We start from the raw sequence: 22,739 nt of genomic DNA on the forward strand, positions 1-22,739 counted from the left end.
AGTATGTATTGAACACTATAAAGTATAATACAAATATTAGCTCATTTAATTTTCAGAACATCTGTAGATAGATACTTTTTGTTAGTTAAAATTAAAAACCTGAAACAAACTTAAGTCTCTTGTTCATGGTTCTACACCCAGGAAATAAATAAGAGGTTGGGAACCCAGTCGCTTCGACTCAAAAATCTGTACTTCTAACGGTTACACCAAGAAAGAAACCGGTACACTGTCTTCCCTAGTGTATCCCACATTTAGTTAATTGCATGAGTCACTACTTGTATATATGTAATATAGGAACAACTTCAGGTTGAGCATTTTTTACAATTGATTTTAGAGAGAGGAAAGGAGGTAGAGAGAGAAACATCGATGTGAAAGAGAAACCATCAATTGGTTGCTTCCCACATGCACCCTAACCAGGGATCCAACAAGCAACCTAGGTATGTGCCCTGACTGCAAATCGAACCCTTCACCTCTTGGTATAGGGATGACCCTGAAACCAACTGAGCCACCCTGGCCAGTGCTGTCTATGGGCTTTGATACAAACACAGGAACATCAAACCTTGCCTGGCTGGTGCTTTTACAATACCTCAGGGCCAAACACAACTGGCTCCTTTGCTGGGTTCAGTTAAGGAAAGAAGTTTGGTCAGATAAATAAACAAGTTTGCATGAGAAAAGGTTTTTTAAGGAAATGTCCAGATGATATACATAAGGATTTAAGACACGTACATTCAGTGAGCTGTGAGACTACCTTAATCCCTGCCTGGTACAAGAGAGATTTGATTTAATAAGTGCTGATTCTCACTCTGTAAATAGAGTCAACCTCTCCTCTTCTGGGGATTCCAAGGTAATGTAAGCCCCAGGCTGATCTGCATATTTCAAAATTATCAAGCACATTTCAACTAGAGCAACAGTCTGGTATTTCCCTGGGAGGATGCTTTAGCATGAGAAAGAAAGGAATGAAATTAAAAATGTCTCTTTTTCCCTTTTTTATTATCCAGGAAAAAAAAAAATCCATTTATTCAAAAGCACTGTTTGACAATTCATTGTGTTTTGATAGAGCTGTGATTTTTGCTGTGACCATCGAAATACCCTCAAATATTTGGAGTTTTTTTTGCCATGGTTTCAATGCCTATAATTTGTAAGAATTACAAAGAAATCATGTTATTAAAGCTTTCCTTGATTTATTAAACACTGCCTGAAGCCCTACTACGTGACAGGAACTATGCTAGGAAATAATACTAAACTAATCATCTTAAAGTGAGTCATAGGATACAGGATACATCTGTAAATGGTTTGCATTTTGAAAGGTATGTAGACTCAACCTCTCTCCCCCATCTGTCCCTCTCACACACCCCTTTAATTTGTTATGCATTGTAGTTTTTAGTTTCTCTCCATACATCGTCTCTCACTCTTTCTTGTGTGTTTTTTAATATGTGGACATAGGTTGTGTGTATATTAGGCATAAATATAAGTATATATACATGTATATGTGGTTATATGTATAGAAAAATATGTACACACACCTAACTGGACAACAATGCAATAACATATATGCTAAAATTGTCAATTACAACCCAAATCATAAAGTGATAAACTTTTCAGTCATAGGGAGATCAGGAGAGAAAGAAAACTACTTAAGGGTTTTCCAGGGAGGACAGCAAGGGGCATTGAGGGAGAGAATTTAGGGGAGAGGACAGATGAACCCGGCAGCATTCAGGGAAATGTGTGCGATTTGGGATGACTGGGCCCCAGGGATTGAAGCAGGGGTTGGGTGCGATGAGAATGGAAATGCAGGCTGTGTGAGCATCACGAAGTGAGTGGGATCCCGAAATAAAATGCCACATATATTACCTAAGGACCCACATTTTAAGAGACAAGGCATGTTTCTTTTGTTCAGACTACTTACTCTGACCCGGCACACTGCTTGGATCGAGGGAACAGGAGCTGCTGCGAGTCTGCACCAATGCTGGGGGGGTTGGGAGATATTTAAGTGGGTGATACACGGGACCTCGCAACCAGGTGGAGCAAAGGTTTGCAGGAGGGAGAACAAAGACACTTCCTAGCTTTCTGCCGGAGAAGCTTGAATGAAGAGAGAGGCAGGTTTCAGGGCGATCTGAGCATTTTGAATTGAAATGCCTGCAGAAAGGCTGTGGGGTTTAAATACCTAGCAGATCGTGAAATGAGGTGCACACATGACAGATACGTGAGAGCAGACTTGTGGGATAGCAGGCTGAATGTTTAGAGTGACGTAACCGGGGAAATACAGTCTCGCCGGTGTGATGAAATACACACGGTGGGACAGAAGTGGGTTCACCGTCATGAGTACTCAACACAGAGTTTACCTTTGTATTATAATTTATTAATTATTGTGTTATTTTCCATACAAAAACTGTAAACCTACTTTTGCCCCACCCTATATAATTCCCAAACAGAAGTAGAGTTGTGTGGAAATTATACAAAAATCCACTTGGGACTCTCCATTTATTCCAAGGGAAAGCTGCCTTAGACTAGACTGCTTGGCTTTTTTTTTTTTAATTTTTATTTTTTGCATGATGGGATTCAAAGTTTCTATGTGTTACATTTTCCCCTGGAACAAACTTGGAAAAAGCCCCTGGGTAGATGGGGATATATAGATATAAAACTAGCTGTGCAAATACGTTTAGACTCAGTGAGACTGCTTTTACAGTCTGTACTATGCCTACTTGGAGACACATTGCAAACAGATTGAGTACCTGATTCAACATAATATGTGTATGAATGACTAATTTAAGGTTGTGTTAACCTCCCCCAAGTCTATGTACTTGTGACGTTTTTACGCATTGCAGTTGTGTGTATCTATTGATGCCAGTCAACTTGGAAACCATTTCAAAGAAATAAACCAGGATGGATTCCCTCGTCTCTGGGGGTCCGTGGTGGCTTCTCTAAAGCTTTGACTTGTTACTTTCCTCAGTGGCAGGAACAGGAAACTAAGACATAGTGCCGCATCTCGTTTTTGCTCTAATTTAAATTAAACGCCCAAAGCTAACTTGGTGATCACGTCTCCAAGTGCTCACAAATTGAGGCTTCTGCCTTTTCTCTGGTGAGAGGCTTCAGTTCCAAAGCCTCCACCCTCTGTCAGTCTCTGGTGTGACTTTGAGCTCTCCTCTCTTTTCTCCTAAATGCCCATTTAGCACTGCATAATTTCCTTAACTACTCCAAGTTTCCTCCAAGGAGCTGTATCTTGTTTTTAATTTCTTCCTGTTAAGCTCATTAAAAAGCATCTTTTAAACATTATACAATGGAATGGCTTATAAAAGTGCATAATTGTGTCATTTTTCTTAAAGCAAGTATTGTTTGAGATTATTATGCAGCATAGAGATGTTGCAATAAGATTACACACAAACAAATTAAAAAATTAAAACTAAGGTTAAATTATTGTGTTTATTCTTATATGTGAGTTTTTTTCTTTTTCTTTTTTTAATCGCAACCCTGGAAAAGCAGAGTTCTTATGCAAATGTGGATAGAAAGGAGGGCAGGAACAAAGGAAAGAGACAAATGATCTCCCTTTGAACCTCATTGCTTTTTATCAGTAAAACAAAACAGCAGCTATTTGCAGCCAAGCTCAAAACCTGGCTTTGCCTTCGTTGTCCTCTCGGTGTTTCCAGGCCTCTCTCTGTTGTCCTGAGGAACTCACCCTGTCCCATCTCTTTCTTCGCCAATCTTGTTGTTCCCCCGAAGCCTTTTACATTGAGCTGTTAATTGCTTATAACCCTGGTGCACAAATCTGCAGTGTTTTTAATATTCAAGTGCAAAGGTCCTCTTGATAAAATTTTGCATAGAATAAGTGACCTGGAATATTTAGTCTTGATTCCTAAAAAGCCAGAAGGATATAAGAATTGTTTGAAATCTTTAATAATGGAAATTCCGATGTGTGAGGTTGTCGGTAAGCCTCCAAGTGCGCCTACTTAAAGAGCCATGTATTTTGCCCAGTCCCTAGGAAGGTGTCGCAATATTACTTTTTAGATTTTTACTTCTAAATATAACTTTCCTCATATTTCACAGCAATGACAATTACCTCTCCCCTCCCCATACTTACGCCTTTGTACTGCTGTTGATAAGCAAACTAAGAACATAGTCACCAGGAAGAAATATTTATCTGCCTTAAACATTAAAAGAGAAGCAGATGATTCATTCCGACACCTGGGAATGAGTTTAAAATAACTGTAAATTGGAATTGATAGGAAAACGGAAAGCATACCACATAATTAAAGCTCCATCAACTGTAAGATACAAAGTAGAATGGGTGACAGGCTCTACTTTCCCTTTGTCTCTGTGAGCATAACAATCTGTCTCCTTTCTGCTTCCCCCCCTGCTGCTCGCCCTATGAGGTAAACACCCTTGCAGGCTCTTAATTAAAGTAATTTCAGTTTCCTTGACAAACTAGGATGGTTGTGTTCATCTGACTAGTCTTGGAAATAAATAAAAAGTATGAATGAAAAGCTCTCGTGCATTTAAAATATAGAAATGTGCATTTAAAATATTGAAAGAGACCCAGTAAGTCTTGTCCCCAAATTGGTTTATGAACATAAACATAATTCCAGAGAAAACATTGAATTATTTCTCTTGGGCACTGAATAAATATTTGTAGAAAAATTAATTACTAAAGTTGCCATATAATCAAAACAATCATGAATGTGTGTATTGTATGTGTGTATACAACATAGATTTTTATAATACAGCTTTTGAAATTACTTAACAGAAGAAATAAATCTATACTGTTTTGATGAGTGGATTAATCATGGATTCTCTGGAAAGTATGGATACCTTGAAAACACTTTTATTACTGTTTCAGGGAAAAATAAATATATGTATGTGCATGTATGAACACACACAACTCAACTACTGTGTGTGTGTATGTGTGTGTGTCCCTTTCAGCAAATCACCAAGGAAGAGGACTGATATATACATTAAGCTTATTATAATGTGAACCAATGCAGCATAATCACTTCCCTGGTTAAGTCTCAGAGGTACTGAAAATTAACATGGATAAAGCTCACTCTAATCAAAATGAAAGAAACTTTGGAATGAAAGTAGTCTCTGCACCAACCAAGAAATAAAATGAAGTGAGAAATAAGTTTGGATCCTTGACCAGAACTATAATAAGGAGACAGATTTTCAGAATCTAAGCATGTGCCTAAAAATACAAGCAATTTCAAAAAAAGGTCCAAGCTAAAAATAAAAAGTGGGAGAACAAATTCCCAGAGACCATACAATGAAATCTAAGTGACAGTAAAGATAATTAAACAATGAAATCTTTCCTTTTTTCTCTTGTTCTCTGTGTATGTGGGGAGTTCTCCTTTTTAATTTGGAGTTTGTACTTTTTAAAAATATATATATATCTTTATTGATTACAGAAAGAGGAAGGGAGAGGGAGAGAGAGAGAGAGGGAAAAACATCAATGATAAGAGTCATTGATCGGCTGCCTCTTGCACGCCCCCGACTAGGGATCGAGCCCGCAATCCGTTCCTGTGCCCTGACCGGGAATCTCACCTCTATCTCCTGGATCCTAGGTCAATGCTCAACCACTGAGCCATAGCTGACTGGGCTGTACTTATTTTTAATACCTTGAATCTCTTTCTCTATGATCCACAAATATTGTTTTAAGGTAAAAAGTTGAACTGAATTATCTAGCTTGCATTGCTGGAAACCAAGTCTAATTTAATGTATTTTAACCAACTAAATGATCTTATAAATGATCAAATTTTCAAAATGCTGACCAGCAGAAGAAAGTAGATTGCTTTCTTTGTACTTTTCAATGATCCCATTAATCTTTGACAGAGCACCCAATTTCTCTCTCAAAATATCCTAATCTCAATTTTCTTTTCATTCCTCAAACTGAGAAACATCAAATCTCCAAGAAGACTTGGTTTATATGAGAGAAAAACATTTGTATTAGTGACCAGTGTCTGGGCATTAGGGTTTTGATTCATGACAGTGAAGTGGGATTCTAGGCCATTTTGAGTGACAACAATTAAAAAAAAATGCGCAGCTGATGTATAAGACAGATTTGTAATCAGTTCTATTATCCTAGTGTTCCTAAAAGTATAAGAAATACTTTTATTCTATTACAGTACAAGAATTTCCCTTATGCTGAAAAGTTTTAAATACTATTATTGTAAATCATAGCACTCTAAATTCCTTTTAAAGATACAGATGTTTTGTTTCTAAAACAAAGATCAATTAACATATTAACAGGAAATAACACACTGTTATTTACTTTTTTGTATCAAAGACATAATTAGATTTCTTATTTCTAATGCATATAGTTACCTTCCTTTTTGGCTTTTTCACATATTTGCTTATTATGAAGCAATAGTTACTACTTTTATGAAAATTTTTGAACATACTCACTGTCCAAAAATTCACACTTCAAAAATATGGAACTTTCTCCAGTAAAAGAAACAAGGAGTTGCTTGGAGACATTATTGATCTCAGAGCTTGGTCATGGAAGATACAAAATGAAGTATAAACATTTTGTGGTGGCAGGAATAAGGAAGTCCTCAGGAATGACGGAGGTATGTTGAAAAGGCACCAGAGCCTCCTAAAAGATCACCCAGTGATTAAACCTGTAAGAATGTGCAGAATAAATAGGTAACTGTATTATTGGATCACAACACAAAGAATAAAATAAATGTCCTGACTCTTAACTGATATAAGTATATAATAAAATAAATGAATAAATGGGAGGAAGGGATAACTTTTTCTTGTAGAAGAATTCCAAATAATAAATGTGGAAATAATGAAGAAAATAGAAAATTGCCATTAAAATACCACAGTATTAATTATTGCAAGCAAGACCACTGATTGATGCTGAAATTAATGGGCAGGTTTTTGAAATGAGACAGAATATTTGCTTAATCTTAATGTCTCTCAACATATATATTAATTGTAAAGAAATAATATTTACTTAACAATGGAGAAAACTGGCAGAAACACCTTCTTAACCAAGTGACCAAAGTTAACATCAGTCATTAGACATATTGACATCACTGTTCCCTGACGTGCTGCACTGAGAACAGATCAGGTCTGATATCCCTGACAGTAATGCACACCCTCAATCTAATCCTGAGAAGATATGAGACAGGCCCAAATTGAAAGACATTTTACAAGTTAACTGACCAGTATTGTTTAAAGGAGTCAAGTTGATAGAAGACAAGGAAAGACTGAAGAACTTCACAGGTTAGAGTAGGAAGAGGAGACCTGGCAGCCAAGTGAAAAGTAGGATCCCTGGGAAGACGTTAATGGAAAAGCTGGTGAAGCTCAAATTCTGAAACTTAGTTAATAGTAAAATGATTAAAGTGTAGCATTTCTCATAAGCTACACTTTATATTAGTGATTGTGAATTAAAAATTAAAAATGAACTTGCTAAATGCTACAAAACTAGGTGTGGTGGAGCTTGAGTTTCAACCCACACTAAGGAGAATAAGTGTGTGTGGGGGGGGGAATTAAATAAAGAAAAAATAAAGAACATAGAATAGTTGGGAAACATTTTTCTTTTCTCCGGATGTCATTGCGCATGAAGTTGTAAATTACCTTTGATAAGGAGAATCGTTTTCTCTACATCATATACTTTAATTTCTTTTCATTGCTTTTTCAATTTTTTGAAGTCTCCAAATTTGTATCTTACTTGAATCATCAGTCACATAGAAGTTATTTTTAACTTTCTTCTAAATGTTTAAGATTGTGAGTATTTGGGGGTTATCAGAGAGTAGAAGGAGATTCTGATTTATTGAGTCTTGTCTAATAACTTAATACTTGATGAAATCAGGCTTAATCTTCATGTGTGCTTGACAAGAAACTGTATTCTCTAGGTTGTGCATGCAGGTATTTTACACACATCATTCATATCTTCTGTATTATTTTTATTTTGCTAAATATTCCATGTGTTTATAATGTTTTTGGTCTGGTTGATAATTACTTGGAAAATAAATCAGTGGTGTGGCTGTATTTCACATATACTCTGGACGTGAGACTAGATCATCATGGTACTGAAGGTTTTAACAGAAAGGAGATTTTACAAGATAGTATAAACCAAATGGAAAAATTAAGAATTTATCAACATCAATAATAAGTGCTTACAGTAGGACAGTGATAGCTTTCATGTGTTTTAGAAAGACTACTTCTGTTGTGTAATCAATGTATTGAGGTTCTGCTTCTATGTAATTTAAATTTTTAAAGAAAGTTCCTGCAGTAAGTAGGCCAGATTTGATGATGTTCTGGGGTAGAAGCATAGTAAAATAAATACATATCAAAAGGAAGAGTCAGAGGTGGTCAAGCAAAGCGTTGTATGGAAAATCTTTCATAAGAAGGAAAGTGTGTTAAGTTGAAGTAAGGGAAACACAATGGAAAACTTAAAGGCAGCCTATGTATGTTTTATTTTAAGCATATTGGGGACAATCAAATTGTTTTGAAGCTCTGAGTATTTATTGATAAGATGATTGTTTCCAAAGGCTGATTTTGCTTCAATGTACAGAGTATCTGAGATTTGATTGGATTTGGCCAAGTATGGAAGGTGGTAGAATAGTTAGGAAGTTACTCATGTATCCAATATATAAATAAGAATATAGTAGCTACTGCAAAGAAATACAGTGGGGATTTAATGATGAAAAAAAAAGTACTTGTTCTATATTGCACACCCTCATAGTACATGGAAATAAATACGCAAATAATGTAATGCTTAGTAGTAGCAAGTGATATGAAGAGTGATTGGGGGTGGAATTCTTAATAAGGTGGTTTTTAGTAAGATGATTGGAGACAGCATCTGAGCAGGTCACAGTTAAGCTGTCATCTGCAGGGAGTAAGCGAGAGAGCCGTCAGCATATCCAGGGACAGGTGTTTCTGGGAGAACCAGCAAAAGCAAAGACAGCCAATAAGACCGTAGCCAAAGAATGAGTTGAGAGTTGCTTTCAACAGTGTGTTACCAAAGACAGAGAAAAATGCAAAAAAAAAGAATAAAAAATACAGACTAACTGAAGTGTGGTGGAAAGTCTTAATGAGGTCTCCTAGGAAATGACTTCCATAACTGAGCAGATGTGGGAGCTAGGTGCCTGGTTGGTGGTTAGGGCCATGGCGAAGTACTGCAGACTGAGTGGCTTAAGCAACAAAATCTTTCTTTTTTTAAAAAAATATATCTTTATTGATTTCAGAGAGAGGAAGGGAGAGGGAGAGAGAGAGAGAGAGAGATAGAAACATCAATGATGAGAGAGTCATTGATCAGCTACAGCCCGCAACCCGGACATGTGCCCTGAGCGGGAATCGAACCCTGATCGCCTGGATCCTAAGTTGGCGCTCAACCGCTGAGCCACGCCCAGCCAGGCAAAAAGCTTACTTTCTTGGAGCGTTGGAAGCTAGAAGTCCGAGATCAAGGTGTCAGCAGGGCCAATTTATTCTGAGGCCTCGCCTTGGCCTGTAGATGTCATCCTCTCCCTGTGTCTCACATGGTCTTCTCTTTGAGCCTGTTTATGTCCAAATCTCCTCTTTTTAGGACAATATCATATTAGATTAAGGCCAACCCTAAATGTTCTCATTTAACTTTACCTCTTTAAAGGTCCTATCATCTAACACAGTCACATTCTGAGGTAACGAATGTAGGTTAGGCGTTCAATATATACATTTTGAGGGGCACAGCCTCTCAAACACTCAACGCATAACAGTGCCATTGTTTTCAGATTTGTTTAATTGCATTATGATTATATGTGAGTAGTGGGGGAAATAACAAACAAAAGGGTCAGGGTTCGATTCCCAGTCAGGGGCACATACCTAGGTTTCAGACTTGATCCCCAGCCCAGGTTGGGGTGCGTGCAGGAGGCGGCCAATCAATGTCTCCCCCTCCTCTCTGCCCCTCTCACCCTCCCTACCACTCTGTCTAAAAATAAAGAGAGGTGTAGGAAATTAAGTTTTGACAGGAAAACTTAGAAAAGTCCATGTTGGTGCAAAGCTTTCATGTAAGTGACGGAGGGAAAATACACTGGGAAAGATATAGTCTGGCAAGAGCATGAATACTCAAGTGTTCTAGACTTTATTATGCGTGTTAAGGAGAATTACTTAAGGTTTATGAGCAAGAAGCTGCTATAATCAGAAGGGTGCTTCGGGTCTCTTAATCTGTCAGTAACATCCAGTTTATGATCAAGAGCTAAAACATAAATCTCATTAGCAGTAGAGGTTGTTCAAGCTGGAGACACATCTATGGGCACCAGGGGCTTCGATAAATTCTTGTTTGGCTCTGGAATGGAGGGGAGTTTGTCATAATTTAGTGTTTTTATATTGACACTGTGAAGGGCATCTTTGTCTTTCTCCCAAACTATCCTTTGTTTCTTCTGTCACAAATAGAAATAGGATTGCTCCCCATTGCAGCTGATTTCTTGGAATTTTGTAAAGTTCTGCCTGGCAGCAGAAGCAAACTGTGTAGTATGTAACTAAACACAACAGAGGGAAAACAATTAAATATAAATATTCACTGCTTATTCTGTAATTTGTTATGGCTGCACACACACACATAGGTACATATCTGCACTCAAAGCTGATGTGTCTAGTTATCTGTGCAAATGCAAAGAAAGCAAACTGCCTATTTTTAAAACCAGAATTGCTAATACAGTCAGAGGTTGGTACTTGCTATTCACAATATGCATGAACAAATACACTAAATTTCTACTTTTTCTGTCCTTAGACTTTAACTTAATACTATCTTATTATGTGTATTCAACTTGTTAATCAGTTAACATCTAATGCAGCGTTTAAGATTTATAATGTCCTCTCATAGCACATTTACCTTTGAATATTCTATTGGGAAATCTCTCTCTCTCTATCTCTCTCTCATTTTCTTTCTTCTTTGCAGACACCATCCATCTTCGAGTACTTGAATCCTCCCCAGTTGGTACAGCCGTTGGGAGTGTAAAAGCAACTGATGCTGACACTGGAAAAAACGCTGAAGTCGAATACCGAATTATTGATGGTGATGGGACTGACATGTTTGACATCATAACTGAGAAGGACACACAGGAAGGCATCATCACTGTGAAAAAGGTGCACTGCTTCAGCGTAAATAAGCATCTGGCTGTAGAAAGTAGAGATTTCAATACGTACTTTCCATTCGTGCATCAGCCATTAAGAAAATTCACCGTCATGGTCAAATAGAATTTATATTGTGCATAGTCTGAGAAACACAAAGCAAAAGATTTTGGATATTTTGACCAAATGTTTTCTTCACTGAAACATGAGACCTGAGGTTTCACAAAATTTACAAGGCAGGATAATATACAGGGTGGGGGAAAGTAGATTTCCAGTTCATATGGGAAAATAACACAGTAATTAATAAATAATAATACAAGAATAAACCCTATATTTCATGTACTCACAACTGTAATCTTACTTTTGCTCCACCCTGTATGTGTGATTATATTTCTGAGCCACATTAATAAAAGGCTTCCATAATACCATTGTTTTCTTAAATAAAACAGTTAATAGCTAATAATGGCAATATGTTATCACAGTTGGAGGCACAAAAAAGTAACATACTATCTATCCAGATGTATGCAATAATAATTAGAACTGCTAATAAAAAGAGATAGCATGGATTGGAAGATTATTTAATTGTTCACATTTCTCCTTCTGCTACATAAATTAAACTTTTCTGTTAACATATGCTTATGAATATGGTTTAAAGGTAACTAGTTTTTTTTCTTATAGAGTCAGTACCATCTATTATAGGGAAAAAAGTAAGGCACAGTAAAATTTAGGTCCCAATGAAATATCCTGAACAATCTATGCATAAAGTAACCACCTAAGCACTGGTTAATCACAAAACTATCCTGAGGTTCTGTTGTGTGGCCCAAGGTACACAACCGCTTACGAACCACAGATAGTACCCCCTGAAGGGGAAAACAGCTTTCTTGGTACTTTTCATGACTGGGAAGTAATAGCCATGGCAAGTGGAATCTCATATAACTGTTGAAAGTTTTACATTAGTCTTCAAAATTTCGTAAAGTACTGGGAGCCCATTAAACTGAATGGAAATATCACAGCATAAATTTAAAAATATAACTGAATTTTTCCTTCGAAAAAATTAGCAGTAGCTAAATCCTCAGCGCACACACACACGATCCATCAGCCCCTTTTTTGTAATGAGTCACCATCTTAGGTTCTAATCCTTTCTAATTTTTCCAAGATTTAAAATTTCACTTTCTTATGTTCTAAAGCATCACACATGGAATATATTAAAAAGTAAAACTGATTCTTATTGATATGTAAATATCGTGTTATTTTTACTATATTTATGTACAGTTAATGGACAACTTAGAGCTCAGTCAGGTTTTCAAAATCATGCTGTAACCTGGAAGAAACATCGAATCCAGTTTGCCTCACTCGCATTTCATGGTTGGTTGTTTTTATACAGCCACTTGACTATGAGAGCCGAAGACTTTACACTCTGAAGGTGGAAGCAGAGAATACCCACGTGGACCCACGTTTTTATTACCTGGGGCCCTTTAAAGATACAACCATTGTAAAAATCTCTATAGAAGATGCGGACGAACCTCCCGTGTTTAGCAGATCCTCCTATCTGTTCGAGGTTCATGAAGACATTGAAGTGGGCACCATCATTGGAACTGTAATGGCAAGGGACCCGGATTCCACTTCTAGCCCCATTAGGTAAGCATGCCTGTGTTTAAGATGAAAGGGAAAAGAATTCCAGTAAATAGGGAGGTCAGGAAATTCTATTTAAAGCATGTAATGCCTCTAATTAGATAAGAGGGTCTTTCTTTTGGGGCAGAACAGGCACACGTTTCATATTCGCTTTGGTGCTGATCGTGCCCTTGAGCCTGAAACTTGTCATGTGTCATCTGCCTGTCTCTGTAAGGAATTTGTTATTCTGATCCTTGGTATAGATAAAGGACATTATTTTACTATTTCTTCTGTATATTTACAATGCACATTTACAAATCACTTTATTTGTGCTTTCAGGTTCTCAGATAATATGTGAGATTGAGCAGCATTAACAGTTAAAATAAGTGTTTCCGTGCGGTTACATTATGGTATAGAAACTCCCCCATACTCCTGCCATCAAAAAGGAACTGTTTTCTGGTGGTGGTTTTGGCTTTATCAAAAAACATTAGAACATTCCAGAAAGATAAGAGTAAATGGCAGCCTGGAAACATATGAGACAGGATAAATGCAGAAAAATGTGAAAGACTCAGTTTTCACTGTATCATTTTAAAGAAATACAGATATCTATATACAATACTCAGCATCAGAATGACTGCTCACTTTAAACTGTGGGTCTATCATGTATTTTGGACTCATTTGTTTCCCTAATTCTCAGCAGGCTGATTTGCCTGCCCCTTGTCCCCTGTGGACCAGCCGAGCAGGAGTTCAAACAGCCGGGCAGTTTCCAAGTGCACCATTCTTTGCGCTCTAAGGATGCAGCAGTGGGGTCTAGAGAGCCTCGAATTTACGTGCCATGCGACTCTCACTCGACTTAGAGCTAAACCTTCTGTAGATTCTGCAGTATCTTCAGTGAAGTCACATTTATATATATTAAAATTGCTCTTTAATTTATGTAACTTACCTAAACATTTCCTCCTGTTCGCACGCAGCATCACAGGTTACATGCTGGCGGGAGAACTGTGTACATGGTAATCACGTAGCGCTCCCATCTGCCAGCATCAGCTTCCCATAAATGCCTCTTCTCCAAGCCATTTATCTTCATTGAAATTGCTGCATTCTTTGAAATTTTTTTTTTCCCTTTAAAGGTTTTAGATAACCAACATACACGTTTAATTTTCCTCATTAAATACTTACCCAGCATTTTCTTGGCATAACTCCCAACTGACTTTAATAGGCTGTGCTCTGTGTTCCTGATTTTAAAATGACCTTTTTTAAAAAAAAAAAAAAAAAGAAAGAAATATATTATTTTTAAAAGAGTTCAATGTAAATCTAGTTGCATTGTTAACTGGAAACATAAAGATATTCCTTGCCCTGGCCATTAATGCTCAGTGGTTAGAGTGTCATCCCTCCAACAGAAAGGTTGAGGTTTGATTTCTGGTCAAGGGCATGTTACCTCATTTGCAGGTTCGATCCTGACCGAGGCCTATGCAGGAGGCAACCAATTGATGTTTCTCCCTCTCTCTCTCCCTTCCTCCCACTCACTAGAAATCAATGGAAAAAATATCCTGGAGTGAGGATTTAAAAAAAGGAGAGAGAGATTTCTCCGTATAATGAAATAGATTTTTTATCTTCCTGTAGACTGATGATGATTTTATGTCAAAATATGACTGTGGATTTTTGAAAAAAAAAATAATATGTTTAATCAGGATGCAAGTATTAGGGCCAAGAGAAAAGAATCCATTATGTATACCATGTGCAATAGAACAAATATGAATTGAGTATTAATGACAGAGTCTATACCATGAAGGTGGTTGTGTATTTGAATTTGTGCTACCATGATTTAGAAAATGCAAGTGAACATTCTTGGATGTTACCCTTGATAGACCATGTAGGTTAAAAAATATTTCTTTAAAGAAATAAAATGGCTTTACTAATGCAATGTAATTATGGGATGGATAATATTGAGCATGTTATAAATTGTCGCATGTTGTGGATCTGGATGCAGTAATCAAAGTGATTTACTCAAAATGTGTGTTTTGGAAATGGTTTTAAAAAGGAGAATGCAAGTTAACACACAATTTGCCAATAGATCATTGAAAAATATAATTATATCAAGTTTGAACAAGAACTGGGGTCCCTGCATCTTTAAGGTAATTTCACCTAATCCTTTATATTTTGTCATTATTCCTTTAAACTACAAAAAATAATTAAGACAAACACGCATAAATGGATTTGGTAAACACAATTATATTTTACATTGACTTGCATATTGTAACTTCATGTCATATTTTTATTAAAATAAGGAACCTTATCATTTGCCAAAATGCCAAAGAATTCAGTCATCCTCTCTTTCATTTAACTAATATTTGTGGATCAGCATATCACATATTAACGTCTCCCTCAAGGAGTTTTCAGTTTGTTAAGGAAGATGATGCAGCATGAGAAATGATATTCCTTGAGTGCCTACTAGACTCCAAGTAAGATGCTTGGTGTTTTCATGTTTGATTTCCTGTATGAGATGAATTCCCTCTGCAGGGTGGTAAATGACAGGGATGGTAAATGACAGGGATGAGTGGTAAAAGGTACTTCATACTAGAAGGGGACAGATAGCTTCTGCTTCAGGTAATAATGGAACACTCCAAGCAAGGAGGAAATAATTTATGTTGAGTCTTTCAGATGTAAAAGAATTTTGTCAACTTGGTATAGAATTTGTGAATTCTATAAAAATACAGTGACTTGCTTTATCTGTGAATGGAAAGATGTGTAGTTTGAATACAAAACTGAATTCATATTATGTTAATAGAAAGAGGTAGAGTTTATTAAGGAGATTTATAAATTACTAGTATATTCTGTTTAGAACAGATTTAAATAAATTTCAGTTGATTTTTGGAAATATAAAATTTTGGAAGAGTTTTATGGCACTTTTTAATTATTTTGTATTATTACTCACAAAACAGACTTTAAAAATAACATTTCACATATTTTTCCTTAAAATAAATGAGTTGTGGCTTAGGAAGACATATACCATAACTCAGTGTTACTCCCAGTCTTGTCATCTTTGTTTGGCTTTGTTTTCTTTGTTTTTTAATAAGGAGCATAAAATATAACTTGGGTATTTATGCTTGCTATATCAGGAACTATGAAACATGTGTAAGCCACCATGTTTGTGAAGTGGCAGCTATGGCTGAGGTTTACAGCTGTTTTAAACCTCAGCTGAAAACCTGGTATTTGGCTCTAGAATGATATCCAATACAATGTATTTAATCAATTTGCAGAATAATTCTTTTTTTATACATATAGTAAGACTTTATTTGATACAAATGTAGAAAAATTTCTATCCCAAACATTTTTATTTTCAAATCATCTCTGGTTAAAATGTATACATTTTTCTTTTTCAAAAAATTTATCGCTATTGTTGAAAGTATTACAGATGTCCCCTTTACCTCCCCATTGACCCCATCCACCCCGCACCTGCTCCCCTCTCCCCCCGAGGCCTTCTCCACACTATTGTCTGTGTCCATGGGTTATGCATTTATGTATATAAGTTGACACATTTGGACAAGAAACTGAAGCTGCACAGGTATCATACCATGAAGCTAGTAAATACCATCAAAAATTGGTGACCTACTAATTCTGAGGAAACTAACATTGTCTCCAGTTTACTAAGAAAAAGACTTTGCTTCTGGGAATGACTTGTTGCATTAGATCCTTATAGTAATTTCTCAATAGAGTTCTCAATAACTAGGTAAAGTCAGTTGATAATAGAACCATATGTAATACCAGATGTTTTGTCAGAAAATACATCAAGGTCAGTTGAATATGGAAATAGATCATGATAATAACAAAATTTAAAAGACTGGAATTTGAATGCCGAACAAATTGCCAACTCATGCCTTGAGAAGAGGTGCGCGTGTGTGTGTATGTGTGTGTGTGTGAAATTGATAAAATAATCTGCATTCTAGATTGCTACTATGTACATTCCTGAAAATATTTTATATCCCTACAGATATGTCTTTGCATTTTACCATTTAATACTACAAACCATCAATAGCACTGCCCTGTATTTTTCTTGTCACTCTATGTTCAGATTTTCCTTGGATCGCCATACTGACCTTGACAGGATCTTTAATATACATTCTGGAAATGGATCCCTTTATATATCAAAGCCACTTGACCGTGAACTCTCTCAATGGCACAATCTTACCATTATAGCTGCTGAAATGAGTAAGATGAATTTTATGTGTATAATATTTAACATATATTTTTTTAGTTTTTATTTTATATTAAAAATAATTTCTTTTCATTGTACACATATATTTTAATCTAAGGTTTTCACATGCTTCTCAATACCTATATATTTTTTTCATTTGTTTTTATATATACTGAGTGATAGCTGTGGGTCTAGATAAATCTACATTTTATATTAACTAACTAAAAATAGTCTTGGGAAAATAATATGTATTAGATTTGTTCATGGACACTATGAATTAGAATCTGTGCTAAATGCTGGATGTATATCATTGAATTTTAACAACAAATATGCAGGTAGGTGATACTATTACTATCTTTTTACAAATAAGGAAACCAAAGTAACTGTAATAATAGCTAACAAACACTTTGTGCCAGGTATCAGTCTAAGAATTTTAAATTAATTTTCTCTCACTAATATTTTTATTGACCTTATTAGAGAAGGAAATAAGGTTTCAAGGGTTTTAGTAACTTGCCTCAACCACAGGGCCAGAAGTAGTAAAACCAGGATTTGAAACCAATCATTTTGTTTCTAGATCAAATACTTAACTCTGTACCTAATTTACAAAATTTCATCCAACTAATAGCAGGCAGAGCCAGATTTCAAAACCGTATCTGTCTCGAATAGCAAAAGTTCTTGCCATACAATTAGGACTGGCAACATAATTTGGGGAGCCCATTATAAATCGAAATGGTCAGGCCTCTTGTTAAAAATGATTAAGAAATTTAACATGGCAAAAGCAGAGCATTAAAACAAGCTTGTGGCCTTCTGCATGTGAGACCTTTTACAATTGCTCCTGCCCGTGAAGCCGGCCCTGTCCACACATGCAAACCTGCTCATGGTTTCTAATTCCTGTAGGGTGATGTACATGGAGCAGGGCAACTCCTTAACTTCTTAAAAAGACACATTAATTAGCACTGAATCATTGTGAAAATCTAAGCCTGTAAATTCTATATCTGAAGTAGCAAGCTGAATCCGCAAACACGTATTGAGGTCAAGGTATTCGAAGTATCCATTCCAGGATTTGGAAGGCAGAACCTTGGGGCTGAATGCCAAGAGTCTCAGAAGTATGGAAATAGGCTAGACAGATCATCAGCAACGAACTCAAAGCCTCAAGATAAAGTAATAGATTCAACTTCCTCCTTAAATCTGGCTCTGAAATATGAGTTAACATGACTATCCAAAGTTTCCATAGTGAGATATAAATGGCTGAGCCTTTTAAGGCTCACAGAAGATTTTTTTAGTTTTTCTTTCTAAGAAAACTCTTATTTCTGTATCTGTCTCCCTATCACCACGGTTAGAAGTGCCCAACAGGGTCCAATCTGGCCATTCCAGAACCGTGGTTGTTTGGGCTCTCTGTGGATTCAAGATCCTTATTCAAGCCAGTGAGCTAGACATGCACTTTCCATTTCAGATACTTCCAGGAATTTAACTTCTAAAGCTAATTGAAGTAATTACAATTCTGTAAAAAGCGAAACGAATCACATTCTTCTTTTTAAAAACTAAGCCTATTTCTTGCCCCTTAAGTGAATCAGCCCATGGAGTGACTGCTGGGAATGTCCACCTGCCAAACCACAAGCGGCCAAGGCCCATTATGCCATTCCGGTTATTAATGGGAATGAGGGTAAGAGGGAAACAGCAACAGGAAATTGTTTTCGCTAGATTTTAAACATGGTTTATGGTAACCATGGCATACACCGAGCCCTAAGCGGGGCAGGACGACATATAAGTGCACTTCTTACCAGTGTATTTCCAAGCCCTGCCTCTAACATTTTAATTCTACATCCCACAGCATTATAGCCCATCATAGGGCGAGGACTACTTCAGGTAATTATTCAGCGCAGTATACCATGAATAAATTATCTGTTTCTTCTTTTAAAAATCATTTTAAATGCCATGTGAAGAATAGAAAATCAAAAATTAATGTCACAATCAGGGATTGTGGGACACATCACTGTAGAGACCTAAGAGTTCCTCCACCACATCTGAAAATTTAACTACAATCACTGCAGTACGTCTTGAGGAAGGTCAAACAAAGTTTATGCTGAGGGACTGAATCCATACCTAACCCAGCTCCTTATTAGTGGACATTCCTGCCCTAAGCAGGTAGAGAAGATACATCTCTCTAAAGCCTGAGATTTCTAGATAATGATTTAATGTTCTCTTCTGGGAGGTAGGAAAGCCTGTGGATACATAGGCCCAGATTCATCTTTGGACATAATTTTAAGAGTCTTGGCTGCTGCTACTTTCTTGCTACAATAGACTTTGCCGTGATGGCTGAGAGGGACTCAGGTGGTAAATACGTGTCAGCCAGTATTCAGCGCGATGCTTTCTTGGAACGCTTTATAAGACTTTTATTTATACAATAGGCTGCAGCATCTGCCAGTAAAAAAGATCCGTGCAAGCACTGTTTTTTGAATAGATGACTCCAGGCTCGATGCTTTATAAATCATGTTTATCCCTGTGGATTGAGCTTTTCATTGGAAAAGCCTGAGTTATTTGTAAGGAGCCCAGAGAATCGCTCCATACGATTGTTGGAGAAGGGACTAACCGCGCAGTTGTTTGATATGAGACTTTTCTCTCTCTCTTGACTCTGTGGCATAGTTAGAAAGTGAATTGCTCCTCACCAAAGAGTTATTTTTATGTCAAGACTTTATACTGAAAGGAAACATGTTGCTTATGCCCACTAACTATGTAAGTAGGTTAAAGAGCATGTTCTGGAAAATACGGACAAATCGGCACCATCCCACTCTTCTCCAAGTAACTTTCGGTAGTGAGGGGCCATGCCTCGGTGAACGCTGTGCGGCTCCGGCTGGTAGCAGATGGTCCGGGTCGGAGGGGAGCAGAAGGGCCTTTTCCCGCTCTCTCCGCTTCTCCCGCACCTGCCCCTCTTCAGACCCGCGTGAGCTGTAGGAAAGCCAGTTAACAGGTTTCCGTTGTGTGGAGAGAGAATATAAGCGCCTGAGTGGTGTAGGGAAGTGAAGACACAACCTTGACAATAAAGGCGACCTTAATATCAACAGTCAGCACCAGCACACTGATACTTGGATCAGAAGTTTCCACGCACGAACTCATCTAGTTTTTCAAATAACTTCTGTAAGAAGTTCTGCGTTGATCCCTGTTGAGTAAACTGAGGCAGGAGAGAGAGGGAGTGCATTGACCAGAGTACCACAGGGAGGGAGCGGTAGGCTCGGGAATCCAAGCAGTTGACCTGGACCCCAGGGTCTGAACTCTGGTCGCCCGGCACACAGACGTGAGCAATGTGCAGAAACAGATAGAATGGATTTGCAATGTGCAGAAACAGATAGAATAGATTTGCAAGCATGAAACCACAACCTGAGAGCTGGGCACGCGTGGGCCGGGAAGACTGAGGGAAGCCTGAAGTGTTCAAGACAGCAGGCACTGGAATGTTCCTTTTGAGTAGACGAAAGAAAGGTAAACACATTTCTAAAAGGATTTAGATTCCTCCTGCCTTCCTACTACTTCAGCCTTTGAATGTCCCTGCTGAGCAGTCAGTTCTTACACAATAGTTTGCAAAAGCTCGGCCTCTTTATTTTAGTGACATTGTAAGTACATGGAGAGAAAGAAGAAATCAGTTCTTGTGACTAGTCACCCGCTCCCTATTTGCATGGGACAGTGTTTTACCCTTGTATCTAAAAAGTATTCAAATAAAATTAGAAAGATAAATTCCACAAGGCTCAGTGATACTATCCCAGCCCATGTGGGTGGCCATCCAGTGAGATTGCTGCCGCCCCCCAGCTGAACTGCTCTTCCCGTGTAGGCTTTGCTTTGTTTGTGGTTCATTGTCTTCTTTCTCTTTTTATATTGATCTTCTGCGTGAGTTCAGCAAAGTTCACACAGAAGCTGAGCTATGTCCAAAGGCTGAGATTTCGATATCGCGAATGCTGATGAATATAGCCTGAATTTAAAATGTCAAAACACTCAGATACCAATCAGCTCAAGTGCCTACAAAAATCTATAGTAAAGTTAATGTAATTGTGATTGTTCCTGGGTTGTTTTCCGAGGTTAAGTAAGCTTAATAGACATTTCTGTTTTACCAGTAGGAACTCTTTGAAATTCACGTTTTTATGTGAAAACTTTGATGCTCTTGATTTTAGCATTTGTGGGGCGAAAATCATAAGTATACTATATGTTATTATTGAGCTAATTTTGTTACATAGAATCGTGCCTGGATTGTTGAAATAGTACTAGTAATAATTATACTAATAAAATAAATTTCATTGTAAATTTCTATCCCATTTGTAAAATTAGTAGCCATATATAGAAATTTCCAAAAGGAGAGTCGAGAGTAGCTGTTGGAATACATTATAATGATAAAAGTAGTCAGAGTGTAAGTTCTAATAAAACAGCTACCACTTAGGAGCTAATGACTTTGGGCAAGTTACTACTTTATTAAAAACTACTTCTTCATCCAAAAAAATCAGGAAAGATTAAGTAATATAAAGTTGCATAACAAAGCTTTATTAAATATTTGTTCTTGTTTTATATATATTTGAACACTAAGGACACAAATATGAACTCAATTACACTGGATTGTGCTTTTAAAAAATATTTTCCAAAATAATAGTACGCTTGAGCCCAATAATAACTGAATTCATGACTACTTAATTAGGCTCTTAGTAACTATCTTTATTGCATTTGCCCATTATGTTAGTGGAATTGCCAAGATGCTTATTTGTGTGTGAGCACTTAATATCCACAGATGCTCATATAAAGTAAATCTGGTGCAAACTGTGTCTTCCTAAACAAACTTTTTCTTTCCCTTTTCTAGACAATCCCAAAGAGATGACGCGTGTGGCTGTTTATGTGAGAATTTTGGATGTTAATGACAACGCCCCACAATTTGCTGTGTTCTACGACACTTTTGTATGTGAAAATGCCAGACCAGGGCAGGTGAGGACTCGTAGGACTTAAAAGCACAGGAAAATTTTAGCTGCATGGTTAAATATTTTCTTTCCCCAATCTTGAGAGGAATGAGAAAAGGAAGATGACACTCAGAAAGTCACAGTAATATAATTAAAAACACACAAACAAACGTATGCTGGTGTTTTTAAGGTCGAAGATGTTATAAATAACAGTATAACAAGTTCCATGTATCATTTGTAAATTTCTAATGTATATAAGATTTTATTGTTGCCACGAGAGTTTAGGTGTAAGAATAAATAACTTTACAGTTTTAAACTTTCAAAAATGAAAACAGACAAAAGACCAAACAAACAAAAAAACAAAACCAAGGAAACATCTTGCCTGTGCCATTTGATAAATATTGATAACCAATAGAGAGATGGGGAATAAAACTTGGGAAAGCCACAGACAAATACATGGGACCTGCAGAACATCCCGTCAGTATTTCAGCGTATGCAAACACGATTTCAGAGTTTCAAAGTGGGGCGGCCCATTCGCTCCTCACCTTTACACTTGCATCGCATCGTTAGAGCAACACAGAAACTGCTTAGTGCCTCGGTTTTCGTCTTTTAAACATTTTTCCTCCACAGCCTTGTCTGTAACTCTTTAAGTCTTTTCCTCAGTGGACTCGTTTTGTTTGCAAAGCTCCGGCGTTTATGGCTGAAAGAAATGCTCTTAATTGGTTTGAGTGCTATCTCCACAGGAGGAAGCTGCCTGTTATACATAATAATTGGGAATCGAATTTGTTTTACTAAGGAAAGGGGAGCCATCATAAAACTGTATGGTGTTTTGACATCATTGAATGCTCTTTATAAACATCAATGTGATTGTTACATTTTTATGCAAATTACATTGTGCAATAACTCAGATCCTTCCTGCTGAAGACTGTAACAGGAATTCAATAGCCTGTCTGTTGTTTGAAATG

At 37.0% G+C, this 22,739-nt stretch overlaps 1 protein-coding gene and 1 long non-coding RNA gene across 4 annotated transcripts in view; both read left to right on the forward strand.

Annotated features, from left to right (window-relative positions):
• Window positions 1-22,739, forward strand: part of CDH10 (cadherin 10) — a 125,430-nt gene that overhangs the window by 93,237 nt on the left and 9,454 nt on the right. For all 3 annotated transcript variants that reach the window (XM_087815334.1, XM_087815335.1, XM_087815336.1), the window contains 4 exons: window positions 10,874-11,061; window positions 12,431-12,684; window positions 16,727-16,863; window positions 21,681-21,802. In XM_087815334.1, coding sequence (XP_087671460.1) covers window positions 10,874-11,061; window positions 12,431-12,684; window positions 16,727-16,863; window positions 21,681-21,802 — 701 coding nt within the window. The remainder of the gene's footprint in view (window positions 1-10,873; window positions 11,062-12,430; window positions 12,685-16,726; window positions 16,864-21,680; window positions 21,803-22,739) is intronic.
• Window positions 16,870-21,640, forward strand: LOC148093439 (uncharacterized). Its single transcript, XR_015714248.1, has 2 exons — window positions 16,870-20,180; window positions 20,211-21,640. It is a non-coding gene; the product is annotated as an uncharacterized LOC148093439 (long non-coding RNA).

Source organism: Miniopterus natalensis, chromosome 3 (genome assembly GCF_054644295.1).
Source record: "Miniopterus natalensis isolate mMinNat1 chromosome 3, mMinNat1.hap1, whole genome shotgun sequence".
NCBI classification, from domain to species: domain Eukaryota; kingdom Metazoa; phylum Chordata; class Mammalia; order Chiroptera; family Miniopteridae; genus Miniopterus; species Miniopterus natalensis.